The sequence below is a fragment of the Etheostoma spectabile genome, chromosome 1 (genome assembly GCF_008692095.1).
Source record: "Etheostoma spectabile isolate EspeVRDwgs_2016 chromosome 1, UIUC_Espe_1.0, whole genome shotgun sequence".
Classification (NCBI taxonomy): domain Eukaryota; kingdom Metazoa; phylum Chordata; class Actinopteri; order Perciformes; family Percidae; genus Etheostoma; species Etheostoma spectabile.
Window position 1 is genome coordinate 2,794,304 of NC_045733.1, and position 18,134 is coordinate 2,812,437.

At 40.3% G+C, this 18,134-nt stretch overlaps 2 protein-coding genes across 3 annotated transcripts; both read right to left on the reverse strand.

The window, feature by feature from the left end:
• Positions 1 to 78: 78 nt before the first annotated feature.
• Positions 79 to 12,978, reverse strand: dna2 (DNA replication helicase/nuclease 2). The gene is given in 26 exon segments (XM_032518880.1): positions 79 to 1,505; positions 1,762 to 1,908; positions 2,037 to 2,222; positions 2,416 to 2,505; positions 2,900 to 3,113; positions 3,407 to 3,496; positions 3,982 to 4,009; positions 4,012 to 4,174; positions 4,293 to 4,385; positions 4,717 to 4,845; positions 5,012 to 5,121; positions 5,335 to 5,444; positions 5,588 to 5,701; positions 5,843 to 6,070; positions 6,210 to 6,401; positions 6,643 to 6,799; positions 7,154 to 7,268; positions 7,427 to 7,667; positions 7,861 to 7,983; positions 8,503 to 8,651; positions 8,823 to 9,006; positions 9,200 to 9,349; positions 9,744 to 9,843; positions 10,278 to 11,211; positions 11,977 to 12,033; positions 12,588 to 12,978. Coding segments are annotated over 26 exon segments (4,188 nt in total). The 5' UTR covers positions 12,618 to 12,978; the 3' UTR covers positions 79 to 1,451.
• Positions 12,979 to 14,718: 1,740 nt separating this feature from the next.
• On the reverse strand, positions 14,719 to 17,482 carry LOC116691368 (zinc finger protein 182-like). Of its 2 annotated transcripts, XM_032518953.1 has the most exons (3): positions 17,182 to 17,482; positions 15,682 to 15,876; positions 14,719 to 15,630 (listed from the first exon to the last, which is right to left on the reverse strand). In XM_032518953.1, exons 1-3 carry the CDS (start codon positions 17,348 to 17,350, stop codon positions 14,939 to 14,941), a joined length of 1,056 nt encoding a protein of 351 aa, XP_032374844.1. In that variant the 5' UTR covers positions 17,351 to 17,482; the 3' UTR covers positions 14,719 to 14,938. The 2 variants fall into 2 exon arrangements, with proteins under 2 accessions (XP_032374844.1, XP_032374837.1); XM_032518946.1 differs by having other exon boundaries at positions 14,719 to 15,876.
• Positions 17,483 to 18,134: the final 652 nt, after the last annotated feature.

Here is an 18,134-nt window from a genome sequence, read left to right on the forward strand (position 1 = left end):
CTAACATACTACAGGATGGAAAGAACATGTCAGGCTTTGATAGTATTTGTATTATTTATTCACAAAACGGACGCAAAAAAATCACAAAAAATTAAAAACTAAATACAGAGAGAAGACCTGAATAATTACGGTTTGTGTTGGAGGTCAAACAGATCAAAGGTGGAATCACCGTTAGCTTGGTGAGGTTATATAACCTGCTCTAATCACAGTAATGAAAAACTAAAATCAGTTAAATTATCACAGTTCAACAATTGCGGATTCTAACAAATTCCTAGAGTTTTAACTATTTCTCATGATACCAAGTAATTTCCTTTGTAAGCATGTTGTCTCCGTAAAGCTTTAGTTTTGTTCATATTCTGTTGTATGCAAAGGAATTGACTCAAATACTTGGTGTTATTCTTGGTTGAGCTTTTTGTGTTACCGACGTCATAACTATTTGTATACCAGTATGTTGTTTCCATTTCTTTACTGTTGTAGGCCAGTGCAGTCCATTCACAGATTAAAACAAAGTACTGCCAATGCCATATTACTCATCAAGTATGTATGAAGTTCAGTGATGTATAGTTGATCCACAAAATAAGAGATTACAGTACATAATACAGCCGTCACCTCATCCTTTATACAATATGTACTTGAGGTTTGAGCTGGAAAAATACTGATTTAGTAATTTAGGACAACAACTAATTCTGGTTATTTTAATATTGTGTTGTAGAATCCCTTTTCCATTTTTAGTCCAAGATTTTTCATTGCAGTTCAGTTGACTGGTAGACATTTCTGAGCTTATCTGACTGTTGCAGCTTAGTGACATGAATTTTAAATAACTCGGTATGGTCTCCATATTCACATAGGAATGACTTTGTGTGTGTGTGTAAATGTTTAGAGAAAGTACCAACAGCCGAGTCTAAAATATTGTCAGTGTATCAATAGAGTCGCAGTTGAGGTTTGATACGCAGTGCCATAATCCAGCAGCTAAGCTTGTTGTGTCTCCTCAAAATGCTACAGGTTCCTTGGGTGTCATTCCCAGTGTGTTGATTTGTGTAATCTGTATTTCCAGTTACACTCTCTCCTAAAGTAGGGCTGTAACGTGAGACAAGCATTGGCACACTGCGGCACGCTTCAGAGAATTAATAGGTGAAACGCTGAAATGGATATCTGCAGTTATTTTTATTTTATTTTTTATTATATACTATTTTTTAATGAAACTGCCAATTAAATTAGTTCACGGGAACGCTGTTCCAAGTCTCTTTGATACTTTTAGTTGATTTTCTTTTCCAAAGATGGACAGGACAGCAATGGCTAGGTTTTAAAATTGTTGTCAACTGATCACAGCCTCCAGATCATTCAGTGTGTTTGCAGATTGGCATTCAATCTTTGCCCTATTGAGGTGATCCACAGCCACTGGCTGCTCCACTCTGAGACTGAAAACACCACCATGGCTTCAAAGACTTCTGTCAAAGGGACATGCTTGGTAAGGCCTCGTGAGCAGCTGGCGGGAGCTGGAAAATGTGAAGTAAGGGCTCAGGAAAAGAAAGCTTTTTTTTTTAGAAACTCATGGAAAGACATTACATATATAAAAACAACAAAAACTGTCTTGTAGCCTCAACAACTTGCTGTTCAAAACACTTTAAATTTCCATAACATGTAAAGCTCAACTCTGGTGTACAGAAATGTTTACCAACACCAGATTTTGCAACAAATGACTAGGATTAATGCTAACGGTACTCCCTTTAAAGTGTAATGTATTATGTAATTAAAGGATATCATGTTCTCTTGCTGGAGATGGTTGAGTAGTTTCTCCACAGGAGCGAAGCGTCGTAGCGTTGTGGTAGAGCCCACCATCAGCAGCTTGTGTTTAGCCCTGGTAATGGCTACGTTCAGGCGACGCCAGTCCTTCAACAGCTCTCCCAACTACGAAAAGAGAAACAGCAGAGAATCAGGTCAGGTTCCCATTCACCTGATTTGCATGTTCACCAATGCAAAGATTGAGGCACAGAGTAGAGAAAATGAAAGGGAGATTGTAATAGAGAAACACCTACGTTTCCTTCGTCTGTAGTGCTCCTCACAAAAGAAAAAATGATCAGACTTTTGTCCCGTCCTTGGTATCTGTCCACTGTATTCACCTCCACACCGGTGAAAGCAGAGGACTGCAGCAGAGCAGAGATACTCTTTAACTGCTGTCTGTAGGGGGCGATAACACCTATATCACTGGGCTTACACCCTGCCTGAAGAAAATAAATTAAGCTGGGGTTAACACAACACAACTATCTATGCTTCCCCCCCCCCACACTTTCATTCACTGTAAAAAACAATCACTCATCATTAACTTAGAATTAAGCCAGGACTTAAAAAAACAAAAAAAAAGAACAACTGCATTTTGCCATATTTACTTGAGGATCAATTGGGCAACTGATGTACCTTTATCAACAGTGAAAGGATCCTGTGTATGAGAGCAGCCTCTGTGTGATTGCTTACGCCCCCCTGCTCCACAGACTCGAGTGCTGGCACCTAAAGGAAGCAGTGGAGAGAAACAAGATGTTGACCAGCACATTTCCATAGTCTTACCCACTCACAACATCACTTTCTTCAACAGTGGAAGCAGCTGACTTAATTCCTTAACCTTTTACCAGAAAGCAGACCTAACAAAGCCTGTATCAATCATAAACACTAAAAATGTGGCTAGTAAAACATTTAAAAAAAAAAAAGACATCCAAACAATAACTCAAAACTGACTACGAGAATGTTAGAATAATGTAATAGAACTAAACTGAAGTTTACCAGCACCTTTGTTGAGAATATACATTTTCCAGTCCAATATCAACATCTTCTCTCTTGACTCAGTTCTACCTCAACACAGCACATCCAAAACTACTGCTTGACTTGCATTGTATATTTTACCAACCATGGAACAATCTAGGAAGCAAACAGGGTTGCTGGGCAACAATGTGGGCTGTATCCAAGCCAGGTCGTGCTGTGGATGAGTCTTAGAGTAGGAACTAAGCTCTGACTGGACAGAGAGCAGAAAGGGCAGGGTGAGCAGGGCTGTGGCTATCCTCTCTGATCCACACTCCAGCCGGCCCTCATACATCAGGGAGTTACTGAGAGACATGATCTGCCTAAAAACAGAGCACACACTGTTTATTATAGAGTGGGAATCTTTTGTTTGTCCTTGTAGTTGCCATGTGAATAGAATAAGTTTTCTCTGCAAAGTTAAAGCAAGACAGTGCAGAAATAACAGTTTCTCTTTAAGATCGAAGTTAATTTAGATTTTAATCATTACAGATAATGTTTGTGCACAAGCTTGTGCCATCATATTGTTAGCAGTTAAGAGTGAAAAAGTCATTTGAGCTCGTAATAAAAACAAGACAAAATTACTGAAGCATACATTGTTGTCTGTATGTATGTGTACCTATTCATCCGGTACTGTACATTGAGTTGAACCACTGCTTCACTATGGAGCTCTAGTCGCTTAAATAGACTCTCGTCCATCCCAAGGGACCTGAAAAAAGAAAGAAACTGGTAACGGATATTTCTGTTGACATTATCTTTACTTTGCATTGATTACCAAACTAACCCTGTCACATTCCCTACATACTGAAACTTGACCTTCACCATTACTTAATGTGAAAACAGTCCTGTTTCACCCTCATGAAGACAAATAACTACAATAAATGTACCAGAGGGGCGCGCGCGCGCGCCCACACACACACAACACACACACACACACACACACCACACACACACACACACACACACACACACACACACACACACACACACACACACACACCACACACACACACACACACACACACACACACACACACACACACACACAACACACACACACACACACACACACACACACCACACACACCACACACCACACACACACACACACACACACACACACACCACACACACACACACACACACACACCACACACACACACACACACACACACACACACACACACACTTTACCTTGCCTCCCAATTTTGTACTATTGGTGCAGCTGTTGGTGATCTCCAACCAGGACAAACCTCTTGGCATATAAAAGGGGTCCAAGACAGATAGGCTGGCTGATCTGTGAAGCTTCATCTATGATGCAGAAATCAAATCGGCGACGTGTGAAAATGGGATGCTTGATGCCCATACAGGTGGTTGCCACTACCAGCTAGATGGAGAGAGAGGATTGGTACTGAATGGTAACATATTTACTCATTTTATTTAAACTTTGAAAGGTACAAAATCAACACGAAACATCAACACGTGACAATTACGTGACTCTTCACCTCCTTGTTATAAAGCTGCTCCAACTCTGACAGACTATGAACTCCCTTCTTCCTCGCACTTTCCTCTGTGTAAGGCAGGATGTCTGGATGAACCTGAAGTGGGAGGCAGAAAACAATAAAAAAAATAAAAATAAATCAAAGCAAGCCAGAGAAGACACAAGACTTGAGTTTTAAAAAATGTAAATTTTTTGGTTGAATGGCTGATTTAAAATTTTTTTTTATATATATATATACACTACTATTTTTATATTACTGTGCAACTTTAATTATATTTTAAGATGATTTGTGATTTAATGCAAATTACCACATTACAGTTAAAATAAACATTTCGTAGATTAACTGTTATAAAACAAATGTGGGAAGTGTAGACTTATTTTCTGTACTGTAGTTCACACTGAATAACAGAAGTCAAAATATAGCGCACCTTCTGCCCTTGCCCAAGACGCAAAAACCCAACCCTGAAGCGCTTTAGCTTCAGCAGGATGTTGTCAACAGCAGAGTGGGTGTAGCTGGTGAGCAACACACTGAACCCACATGCATGAAGGATGCGAACCTGAAAGAAAAAATGAGGATAAGACCAAGAGCCAGAAGGAAAAAGAACGGTGGAGAGTGCCACACGAGAGAAGTAAGGTTGGGTGGGGGGGGGTAATAAAGATGAAATAGAGGGGGTTTTCTGATTCAGGCAAGGTGAAGTTGATATATTACGGTTAGGAGTTTACCAGGGTGCAGATGGTTGTGGTTTTGCCTGTGCCTGGCATCCCAACAATCAGTGTGTAGTCTTTGGATAACAACACCTTCTTCATGGCCTGCTTCTGTGGTTTGTTGAGACCTACATGCATACATGCATACATACATACATACATACACACAAATGAAATAAAACTTTAACTCTGGCAACTGAGCAACATTTCTGGGGAAGTGCATATCATGTCTTCCAATTTTAAGTTGCTTATCTATAGCATTGTTGCCACACAATTAAATGGACAAAAGAAAGTAAATGAGACAGGCAGAGTAGAAGAACAGAGCAGAGTAACTTTGTCACCTTTGAGGATGTTGGCCACAGTGTCCTTAGCCTCTCTTGGCAGAACAGAACTCAAGTTGGAAATAAACTCTGGAGGACGAAGGTCAACAACCAGCTCCCTCAGACGATCACTGCAGAAAAAATACAAGCTGTGGGACTTTTGTTTTAAATGTAACCTGGTTAATTCTTAGGGATATGTTGGTTTTGCCATTACACACATACATACATTGCCGTCATGACTTTGCATTATAGCATTTCATTTTACTGTACCAACCTGTCCTGACAGTTTTCCATCAGTCTGGAGAGATTGGTGAGGTGAGTGCTGAGACCCACCACACCTTCATCACCGTCCAATCGAAACAACACACCACTGAACTTAGACAGGTCTCTATAAAACACATTAAAACGACAAAACAGGTGTAAATCTTGTTAGTGACTTCAACTGAGCAGCTAGTGAAAGAGAAGTCCAAACAATTTAGTCCTGTAGTCGTCCTTACTTTAGCCGGCAGGTATGTGTGTTCCTTCTCACCTGTCCAGAGTGCAGCTGATTGATGTCCTGCTGACCTTACACAGGTATCCTGTTGCCAAACCAACCAAGCGACCTTCCTGGTCACTGACAACAATGCGATCCCCGCTGGCCAAACCCTTCTGTGTCACCACACTTCTTCGCTGGAAACGATGAAGAAAAACCCCTTCAGACTGCACAGTCACTGGGCCACTGAGCTGCGCATTCCCCACACAGCTCCCATTCTTCTCACTAGAATCACAGTTCAGGGTAAACAAATACTGTGCATTAAGTATTTTGTAAAGTTTAAACAGTTTTATAGACAATTTTTTGTATTCAATATTGGATTTCACTTTGCTGGGAGTGTAGATTTGAGAGACCAGCTTTGTACCTCTCCTCAGCTGTCTGAAGCCACACACGCTTTCGGCCATTCTTGGCCTCCATGCTGGCAGCCTCTAGGCAGCAGAGCAGCAGCCAATGGGAAAAATAGCTTAGATGTGGTGGGATCAGGTGACCTGTCTCCTGCTCTAGGAAGTCACGTACAACATCCTCGCAGACGTCTGCAGAGCTATCATTGACCACCCTGAAGGAAGGGTGAGGGTGTTGAGAAAGAGAAAGAGAGGGGGGATGAAGAGAGGAAGTGGTGAAAAGAATCCCACAGTGAGCTTAACGAGACCATTTAACTACCAATTAACCTCACCATCTCAATACTCTACAATAATAGTTGTTTGTAAAAACTGGCATAGGTTGACTTTAAGACAAGTCTAATAAAAATGATAATGCTTGACATTTCCATGGCTGCAAAGTGAGTTTATAAAATGTACCTTTCATATAAAGCACAGTTTCTCTTCTGAGGACAATACTGGCAGGTTTGTCTGTCTGTCACAATTTCAGGAAGTCTAGACAAATGGCTCCGCTTCGCCTCTTTCTCCACACAGTTGTGAATGTGATGAACCAAGGTGTTCCTCAGCTTCAGCAGCTCTGAGATAAAGAGTTTAGTTATTTAGGACATGCTGCTGTAAAAGAGTGTAAGAAGACAAGGCTCTTCTTTTTTGGTTTTATTGTACCATGGTGTTGTGGTTCAAGCGCACACAATTTAGGTAAAAAGGGGACTCTGGTTTGGTGTGTGTGTGTGTGTGTGTGTGGTGTGTGTTGTGTGTGTGTGTGTGTGTGTGTGTGTGTGTGTGTGTGTGTGTAAAAAAAAATGAATAAGATTATTTAATTAATTTCCCAGTTTGGGATTAATAAAGTCCATCTATCTATAAAAATATTTTGATACAATTGTTCACAACTGGTGTTGAGCATGTTGGTTAAGCCCAGGTGGGTATACTGTACCTCTGCGGTCCATGTGGCTGGCCACTACCGGGTGCAGGTTGCCAGTCTTGAGGTAAAGCAGGAAGCCAGCTTCAGAATTGTATCTCTCCAAGCTCATCAGAGTGTAAAGAATCACCTACACACAGAAAAACAAATGGTATATGGACATCTTGCAACCACAGATGGGTGAGTCAGTCAAGTGAGTTAATCACCTGATTAAATGTGTGAATATCCGTGTAAACCTGCCTTTCAACCTAACCACACCAGTCTACGAGTGTCTGTCTGCCCACCAACCTGACTGCGATGCTCTATGGAGTTTGACTCCTTCCCAGTCTTCAGCTCCAGGGGGACAGTCCTCTCTTCCGGGGTATTGTGACTAACGCTTCGCGGTCTTTGGATTCGAACCCGCGCCGTCACATCGATTTTCCCCTTCAGACCAAATCTCGGCGACCACACATTCTCTTCTATATCTGCCAGCTCTGCTACCGTGACAACAGTTGCCGAGTCCTGACACCTGCTCGAAGCTGTGCTGTTGCTGGGGGTAAGGTCATCGAGACAGAGACAAACATATAAACAGCTCTTTAAAGTGTCAAAACCTTATTCCCAATGGTTTTGGTTAAATACATTTTTGATACACTGATTTATGCAAGACATGGACACAAAACAAGTTGACTCTGGCAGAGCTAACCAAGTTCTGTTAGCACATCTGTTGCTTTGTGTGTACATACATTTTAAGGCTGATGGCTTTTGGTGTTGGGGAGCTGAGGTATTCCTTTGCCCAATGTTCCAGTGAGGGCAAATAGTCATGCAGTTCCTGCTTCATCTCTTCCTGGCTTACACCCAAACTGTACCTAGAGTCAAATTGGCAAAAACACAAACATAACTGAAGAATTCAGGTGTGAAAGACGTCATCACTATATTTTGGGGGGCTGTTTTTGACAGGACAGTTAGGTAGGTGTTGTGTGTGTGTGTGTGTGTGTGTGTGTGTGTGTGTGTGTGTGTGTTGTGTGTGTGTGTGTGTGTGTGTGTGTGTGTGTGTGTGTGTGGTGAGTGAGTGAGTGTGTGAGTGAGGGGGAAGACAAGCAGAAATCGTCACAGGTCAGATTCCAACCCTGAACCTCTGCATTGAGGCATACACCTTGACTCTTAGCACATGTGCTCCTGCTCTACCACTGATTCAACCTGGCCGCAAAAACATCATCACAAGCAAAACATAAAATTAAATGTACAGGAAACATTCACAGATAAATCTTCGGTGCATCTCTGCCATTTGTTTCATGATTCAAGTGCTCTGTTAACAACTGCGAATAGTATCATTACAAACATGATAATGCCTGCAGCACCCCGTTGGGTATAATCTAACCACTTACATGTCTCCCAGGTACTGAGGACTGCACAGGGCTTGGTTAGCCAGCTTAGACAGTGTTTCCAGAGAAAAATCTTTGACTTTAGCTGCTCTCTGGAAGACTTCATGGACCATGGTGCCGTTTAGCATTTGCTTGGAGCCACCGTCAAAACTCTGCATCATGGCACACAGAAAAACAGGAAAGTGTGAAGAGTACAGTATTGTGTTATTGTGTATGTAAGTGTACTGTCCACTTCCAGGTACAATAAGAAATTTAGGAAACATACACAATAATCAAACAACATTCAAAACTGAAGAATGAATTATATTAGTAAAGCCTTTTACCTTGAACATGTCTCCGAGTACTGCACGCCTCATGCAGCGAATGGAGTTAGAGATGCTGGTACCTGAGATAAGGCTATCAGGTAGTAAAACCAGAAAGCCCTGCTCCCTGTCCACTACCCAGGATCCAGCATCAGAGTGGCCCTCTAGATGTACCACATCACCATGACAAACAGGCGTCATCTCCCTGGAAATACCCAAGGAATGATCATTTTATACACATAAAAACTCAGAAACACACATAATGAAGACTGTACATATTGAGGATGAAAAGTCAGTGCTACTCCGAGCTGGATCTAAGCACTGTGGGGAAAAAGTCGCTGAGCATTATGATGAAAATAAGGAAGTGAATTACAGAAGACCTAAACACAAGGAGTTACCATCCATCTTTCAGCAGACACATCTCAGTTGGATGTAGAGATCTGGAGCACGAGATGGTGAGTTTTTTGTGGCCAGGCCTCTCCTCCACATCTAAAACCCAGTAGCGGTTGTTTAGGCCTCCAGAAAGGATCACATGGTCTGGCACCTTACTATACAAACAGAGAGTACATATATTATGTATACTTGTGTTTTTTTTTTTTCCTTCAATCATCTGCCTTTCCGCCATGCATCATTTCTAAACATCTTAATGAATTTAAACACCTGGAAGAATAATCATATATATCTTTATGTCGTTGGAAACTTTCCAGTCACAAACTTACTTCAACATGAGGCTTCTATCACCCACAAAGGGATGAACTGACAGTCAGATGAAACCCTTTTCAGCATCTTATTGGTCATCAAGTCAAGTGCTTGAAGCCACATACTGTATACTCCCCATGTGTCACGTGCTCTTACTTCTACATTTATTATTGCCATGAGCAAATTTATCTTCACCTAACCACAGCAACATTATCCAAGCTAGCGTGTTTATCTGATTCTTACCGGTTTTTTGGGGATTTGTTCTCTATGACAAGACCCTCATTATGACCCATCTCCTCAGCAAACCAGCTCTCGTCCAACCTCTCATCCACTGATGAACTTCCTGTATTTTATTTTGTGTGAAAAAGTAACACAATAAGTAAACAAGTTAGAAGGGAAAAAAAAAAAAAAAAACTACATTCAAAAGAAATGGTTGTGACTTACAGCTGCATATATACTGTATAATATATTATGGATATTATATTACATACTGTATATATTTTATAATATACAGTCATCTGGATTTTTTATTATTGTGAAATAGCTAAAAATTTATCTTTTCATAGTCTTGAATGCTGCATTCCATGTTTTTAACCAAATCTCATCACACAGATAAAGAAAAACACTTGAAGATGCATTTAAGCAGGGTTCAAAGACTTCTGCAACATGTCATTTTTTTCTTTGTGGACAAAAATAGTGTACCATTTGATCAACAACACACAGTTTTATATACAAAACATGTAGGTGGCAATCAAAATACCAACTCTATCTGTGTACCTTCAGCTTGCCCCTGGTCCGATGATGTCACAACGTCTCCATCTCCATTTGATGATGTCCTTGCTGTTCTTGTAGCTCCTAATTTGGTAAGGTCACTGTCTCCCTTATTTGCACTTCTCTGTGTTGTAGGTGTGATAGCTTGAACACTTGGTTTGTGCATGTGAGCAGTAAGAGTGTGGGTATCCTTATCCAGACAAGTGTGTGGGTTTCCATTGGCTTGGGCCCATGTTGCTTTCTGCTCTGTTATCGCAGTAAAACCAGAATCTTCCTCCTGTTCATCGCTCCCGTTCTTATGTCCTCTCTGTTCCCCAAAAGAGTTTTTGATTTCATTAAAGACCACTTCAGTATCTCTGGTGTGACCCTCTGACCCCTCAGACTGGTCACTGGAGAAACAAGGCGTCTTTAAAGGGCCAATCAAAAGCCTTGTTACTTTCAGGTTGCTACCTGTAGGGCTGAGCGCAGTTCTTTGTGCTGGTGGCTTGGCATTTCTTGGTCTCTTGGCCTTGAGAGACTCTTGAGGAGGGCTGATTAATCTTTTTACAGAGCCAGGACATCCTTCTTCCCTCTTGGATTTCTTTCCCTCCTCAGTCATAAGCCTCCGTACACTCTGCCTTTTGGAGCGGGGACTCCGACAGATGGGAGACAACTGGCCAAGCTTCTCCAGGCTCACCACCTCTCTGCTGGGCTGGGGGCTTCGTCGATCTGGATTTCTGGAGGAAGAAGATGAAGCAGGCCTGATCTGACTGTTTGGAGTCTCAGGCACAGACAATAAAAGATCTGGTGAGGAGGGCAGGAAGTTTTCAAGGTCCCCAAGAATACTCCTCTTTAAGGGGGAATAGGGTCCGAATGTCAAGGTTTCGCCATCTATGATTGGAGGTTCAGTCCTGGCTAGTGCAGTGCCAATGACAGGCAATTTGGTGGAAGATGACAAGTCCTAAAAGCAACACAGTCACATGAGCAGTTTCATATGACTTTAAAATTATCAGTGGTTCATTTCTTAAGAAAGTCAGTGAGAAATGCATTAGTGTGTTATAAGAAATTAGAAAAAGAAGCTAAATTAAAAACTAACAAATTTCAAAAGAGAGACGAGCAGGAAAATAATAGAAAACAGTATACATAAGATGAAATACATTTATGCAAATTAATGTGTTAAATAAAGATAAAATTAGCAAGAAAGTAACATCCTTGGAAAAAGCAACTTCAAGAGGCGTGCAATGAGTTCAAGAGGAATGAAGAATGTGCTGGAAAAACAGATGTAGTAGATGCAATTTCTTAAATCGAATGTGGTTATATATGTAGTCTTTTCCTGCTCTTCAAGGCTGTATTATAGTGATTTCCAGCACAGAAACTATACAAACATCAAAAATGTGATTTTAATCCAAGGCTCCACAGATGAAACAGGGAAGAAAATCAACTAATTGTTACCCAAACTTTCTGTACCAGCAATGTGTGCAGGTCGTTAATAAAAGAATTATCCTTTCGTGTGCCTCAGACTTTTTTCCCCTTTGAGCAGAGTATCTTGTTATTATACTAGTATTGTATCAAAGTTTAAAATTATGGTATCATGACAACCTTATTAAGTAATAATATCAAGATGAGGTTTTGAAAGTCCTGTCAAAACTTGAAGAAAAAAAAAAGACAAAAAGAGTAGGCAGCAAAGAGAGAAACAACTAACTAAACGAAAATAAATACAATATACCTTGTGGTGGTTTTGAGAGGAAAAGAAGGATAAGATGTTCTTCTGGCCCCCTGGTGCCTGACAAAAAGCACAAAGCAAACATTTACCAGCATTTTACGGTTTTGTTTGTCGTCCAGCAAATCAATCATCTTTTTTCAAATGGAAGCACGTTTAAACCTTTCATACTGTAGAAAGTATTATCGCCCACAAGCACTTCACATCAAGTCATCAACAACCAAGTGATGAACTCCTGGTAACAGCAATAACTCAATGTTAATTTAGACATTAAAGATTGGCAAGACAGGCCTAAGAAAGTTAGCTACATAAGTATCTGATATTCCATTTAAAAAGTCAGATGTGTAAAACGTAAAACTTCAAGTTGTTTGTATATGAATGAGATGTTTTTGTTTCAGATAACCTACATTTTTAACCAGAAAAAGATGGCTGCACTAGAGGGATCAACAGAAATCAATCAAACCAGACAGCGACACAGCTGAGCTAGTAAGAGACAGCAAACATAAAAAACGAAGCCAGGTTACACATATAACCGTCGTACTAGAGGCTGGTTTCGGTACTAATCCTCCTTATGTTCTAGTCGTAGAAAAAACGCCAGCTAAACCTTCTGAACTTACCTTGGTTTTCTTCAGTTTGCTGCGGATCATGGCGGATTAGACCACAGGCAGGTGTACGTATTAATGTGCGTTTCTTCCCGAAAGCCAGCTCGTCTAGCAGAGGTAAACGAGGTAGGTATCTTTTTCGCTAACAGACCAGCGGCTCTGTCAACAGAAGGCTCACCTCACCGACATCAGCCATCCGGAGAGCAATTATTCTGCTTTGAACGACTTTTTATCTTCTCAACCAGGTTACAACTAACGTTACTTTGCCGTGGTAACTACCGGACTGGCTCAATGTTCGTCTTCTTGGTGGTGTTCCCGATGTCTTTCAAGATGTTTAAAAGTCTGGGGCGCCAAAGTTTCAGCTTCGCGCAACGGACGTGACATCAGTGCACTTCCGCTAAGACTTTTTTTCTCTCCCCAACAGCAACAAAATAAAATTAAAAAACTCACCAGGAATAAACTATAACGTTAAGTGAAATAAAAGTTGTACAGTTAGCCGTGGCACTTATAGTTTCTATATTCTATGTGGAACAATATATATATTTTTTTGGACAAAAAAAGTTGTATCAGTGATATTGAGCATGCCGATGAAGATGTGATGGCAGGAGGGGTTGCTAATAGCTACAGAAAAAACAAGTAACCCACCGGTAAATTGATAAGAACAACTTTTAAAAAATAATTCCTCTCTACCTCTTGTTTGAGAAAGACTGTTTTACAAGAAATAATGTTTTTTTAGGGATAGTTTTAGAATAACTTTAGAAGCTATTTGTCAATTGGGAAAATCAGTCATAAAATATTACTCTACAAAAGCCACTAAACATGTTTTGTATTAGACAGAAAAATATAATGATGCAGTGTTATGCCTTTGATACCTTCACGATTGTCTGCGTTTTTCTGGTTTTCAATGCCGAATTATCAGTGCACCTTGATGTGGCCTCTATATCTAAAATTAGATGCTTCATCTGATGATTATGATGATGATGATGATGATAATATACTACATATTTAAAGAGCTATTGTTTTGATACTGATAAAACCGTCTCAGGTACCACCCAAAACCAAAAACAGGCGGTATCATCCTGGAGGGCTGAGCCACCACTACGGCGGCTTTGTGTTTATTAGCAACACAGCTGAACTCCCAAGGGTCCTGTGGCCCTTAACTATGTCAGTAAATGCATTCTGCACATAGACTGTATATTATTGATATTAACGGTCTATGATTCTGCACCATAATAGAGCTTCTGACCTCAAATTTCCCACACCGATCAGCTCTCTCCTACAGTCATCATGTCAACATTGCATCTTTGAGGCATGATATCAAAAATAATTTGCAACCAATTCTACCTAGTTTTTTTAATTTCTGACACTCGACCTAGTTTATACAGTCTTCCTTTAACTAAGAGCTCACTTGCCCTTTTTCAAGTGCATACTTTCATTTACAGCCTGTAAAATATTGCACAATCAGTTTGGCCACTGATTACACAGTATATAAAACCTAAAGTGAGACTCACCAAGTTGTTTTTTTGCCTTTAGGTTTTACTAAATGGCAAGTATTTACTATCACATCAGTTAATATATCCAAAAGAGAATAAACCAAACATACAGTACTTAAACAGCCACACACAGAGAAATTAACACTAGTATTGTAGCAGAGGAGTAGGCCTAATGCTACTACAGCATGATAAGCAATAGGTAGTTATTGCTTCTTCATAACAGTATGTGTTGTGCTGTTAAGAACTATAATGCAGTGTTTACTTACCCTATTTTGTCAGGCAGGTTGCCGTTTACGTGACCACGTCTGGGGTCGTTGTTTTATGTTAGAAAAGAAAAGAAAAATTGTATGATGTGGGTAGGTTGGCCTTTTCCTGGAAAAGTTACAAAAGCACCCACACCCATGTGATAAAACTATGTGCACAACAGAAGAACTCTTATCAGGCTGAGAAATAGTTTGCAAATGCTCCCATTAAATATGTATTTATTGGCACAAAGGGTAAGTTTCGATTGTCATGCTTAGGTTCAAAGTGCAAGTATTGAGAAACAAAAACAGTTTTGTGTTACTCATTTTATAGGATTTGTTGACAATAACAAAAATCTTTCATTCGTGAATACTAGAAAGGGCATCACTGGAGAAACAATACAAGTAGAATGATTATTTTTGAGGACATTCTAACGCCCCCTTGCTTTATTTAATGTCACCTGTTGAAACATACACTATTACAACTTGCTGAGTATGTTACAGCTAAACTATATAGTAACAACTCATAGAAAAAATGGGTTTTACAAAAAGTGTTTATACATTGTCTTAGTCCATTCTACCTAGGAATTTATCAAATAAATAACAGAGCGAATATAATAATTTATCCAGTCTAGAGATTCTCTGCGTGAGTCTTCATATGAATAATTAAATGGGAGCGCCGAATGAATTTTTTCCCACAAGCAGTGCAACTATATGGCCTATCCCCTGAATGAGTCTTCTTGTGGCGTGTTAAATTAGACTGAGCACTGAATTTCATATTACATACAATACAAATGTAGGGTTTCTCACCAGTGTGAATTATTGTGTGCTTAATGAGATCCGCTTTCTCTCTAAAACTTTTTCCACAGTCAGTACAGATGTGAGGCTTTTCTCCCGTGTGGATTCGAATGTGGGCGTTCATGTTTCCAACTTGTGTGAACCCTCTGCCACAGAAACTACACGTGTGCGGTTTCTGTCCGGAGTGAGAGTTCATGTGAGTCTGCAGATATGAGCGCTGGATGAAGCTTTTACCGCAAACACCGCAACTGTAAGGTTTCTCTCCTGTGTGTGTTTTCATGTGGCGAGTCAGAATGGATTTAATTCTAAAATTCTTGTTGCACATGCTGCAGGTGTACGGCCTGTCTGCTGTCTCATCAGCTTGCTGTGGTTTCTTCCTGTTTACAGCTGAGTGAAATCCTCCACTGTCTCTCCATTCATAGTCACTAACTTCACTCATCTGACAGTCACTGGTTGGCGCTGATGCACCACAGCCTTCTTCATCAGGTTCGGCTTTCAACTGTTCACATGAGCTGCTGGGCAAATTGTCGTCTTTATTTTCAACTTCTTGGTTTCGATGTGGAAACTGTTTTCCATCGCCATCATTCCTTTGCACATAAATTATATTGAACATAGCATCTTTTGTATCAACCGCTTCTTGCTGCTTTTCCCCTGCCTGAGTGGTCCACAGTTCCTCAACCTGCTCTTCTTTAATCTGCGGGGGCTCCTGGTCATCACAGTGATACTGCTCCGAGGGAGCGTCCTCTTCCTGGACAAAGAGCTGCAGGGGGGCTGCACAGTATCACACGTGAGAAAAGAAATGTGAGCCTTAGTTTCATCAAATATTTTGATTTGCAAATATTTAGCAGAGAGCGAGACATGGCAGGCAGAAAATGAAAATGTGTCCCGTCATATACAAATTTCAGAATTTTGCATGGTTATGTTATGATGGGTAGTCTGCTCATGAAAGGATGGCAACAGCGCCAGTACAACAACAGTCTTTCTTTCCACAAGACAACACATGGAATGGTGCTTATCTTTGAATGGCTTCCTGTTTGTGAAATGAAAGGGTATGCTGTGATTTCACAAATCATCACAAAAGTTTATAAAAATAAACAATGTAGATTGCCTTACAATTGCAACGCGTATCAAATAAGTCAGCTTCATTACAGAACTCATTTGGTTACAAGAGTTTGTATTACAATAGGCACAATTTAATAACAAGTTTAATATCATGTTGTTAATGCTGTGGGGGGGGGGGGGGATGATAGATAAAAGTGATAAAAGTGCTTCTGTGTTTCATTGTGGCTAGTAGGCCTATTTAAGTTTCATGTCAATGTGTCTCCTTTTCAGGCTCACAGGGCATTACACACATATGCAATTAAAAAGATTATAGTTCCATCTTTAATCAAGTGATCACTCACTTCTTCTTTTACATGGTGGGGGTTTAATTTAACCACTGTGGCCTAGACCATAATATTATTAACACAATCTGAAATGACTATAAATGTGACATACCATTTAGACGCCATTAACTATAAATAAACAAGACAGCATCACAGGCAAAATATTGTGTACTAACCTCATTTAGGCACGTATTATGAAGCATAATATGGATTTAGGAAAGAATCTCATGTAATCATAGGTAAGGACATAGGATGGGACTGTAATCCTACATTAATAATAAACAAATCTCTTTTTGAAAATAGATAGCAAATACACTTTTGTTTGCCTTTTCAAATCCATCCATCCCTCTTTCTTCTTCAAACTGTTTGACAAGAGAGAGGTGGAAGTGAGGTATGAGAGGACGGTAAGAGCTGAAAAGGCTCTGGGATCCCTGTCCTGTTGCCTATAGTCCCTACCAAGGTACCAACAAAACCCATTGTGTGGCCCATTTTGCCAGTGACAGCCATTTTGCATCCCCCTCCTCCCTTTAGGGATGCAACATGGCGCTACTTGCTGTCTCCTAACAAGTATTTAGGGAGTGGCCCAGCTGATTCCAGTACATCTTAACAAACAGGATTTAACAGGAGTAAAGACCTCCCAATGTCAGCGCTGCTCAGAGGCTAAAGTTAACCTGCCGTCAACGTAACTTACCTTTCCACCCGGCCAGCCTTCTTTGTTGTTGGTGGTCGACCTCCTGTTTTGAACGAAAAACTATCTCCTCATAGTCTTTAATAGTTGTTTCAAAGATGATGAATATGTCCTCAGCGGCGGCTTTCAGTCGCTCATTGACCAAAGCTTTTAGTTTCTCTGTTTTGAACATTTCCGCTGATGACAGAAGACCACCAGTCTGTCTGAGTGTTCCCTGGATCCTCCTCCCGGGCTGGGGTGACAGAAGACGGGCTGCTCACTGCGTGGCCACATATCGCGAGAGAAAAAAGCAATCTCAGACGATTCCTTAGACAATTTGTATTAGCCAGATTCATACCCCATCTTCTATTTTTGGAATAATACTGGTTGAAAATAAAGCTGATGAAGATGGACTTCACATGTAGGCCTATTTTTGTACGTAGGTTGACAATTAGGCTATTTCCATAATAACACCTTCATTTGTAACTAATAGAGTGGACAAATTGATGTGCTTTATGCAGTAGGAAAGTAGTAGACAGTGAAGTGGACATTGTTTTTACACTAAAATTTGCTAAACATGCCCAAGGAAACTGCCTGTAAAGATAACAATTCAAACAATCCAAACACTTGGGGAAAAAAACATAATTAACGGACATGGCAACACAGGTGGCTGACAAAAGGCACACAATGGACCCAGTCCAAGATAGAGCTTTGCTGCCATCAACTGGTCACGGAACACCAGGGGCCAGTTGTTTAATTTTGCACTTGACTTGTGTGACCGTTGCAACAGTGATACAGTAGAAAGAGGAGACATACGCTACCAATTAAGCTATTCTGTATAGTAAAGTAAAATAAAATAAAAATGATGAAACAAACCCCCACAGATTTCAATAACAAACAAAAATAATTTATTCCATTTTTCATTCATCAGCAGATACATTTTAAAGAAATAATCATCAGAGATGAGCCTGTCAAAA

Coding starts and splice junctions, on each gene's coding strand:
- LOC116691368 (XM_032518946.1), bottom strand. CDS start 17,350: ATGTTCAAAACAGAGAAACTAAAAGCTTTGGTCAATGAGCGACTGAAA. Junction 15,877..17,181: donor AAGGCTGGCCGGGTGGAAAG/GTAAGTTACGTT, acceptor GATACTGTGCAG/CCCCCCTGCAGCTCTTTGTC.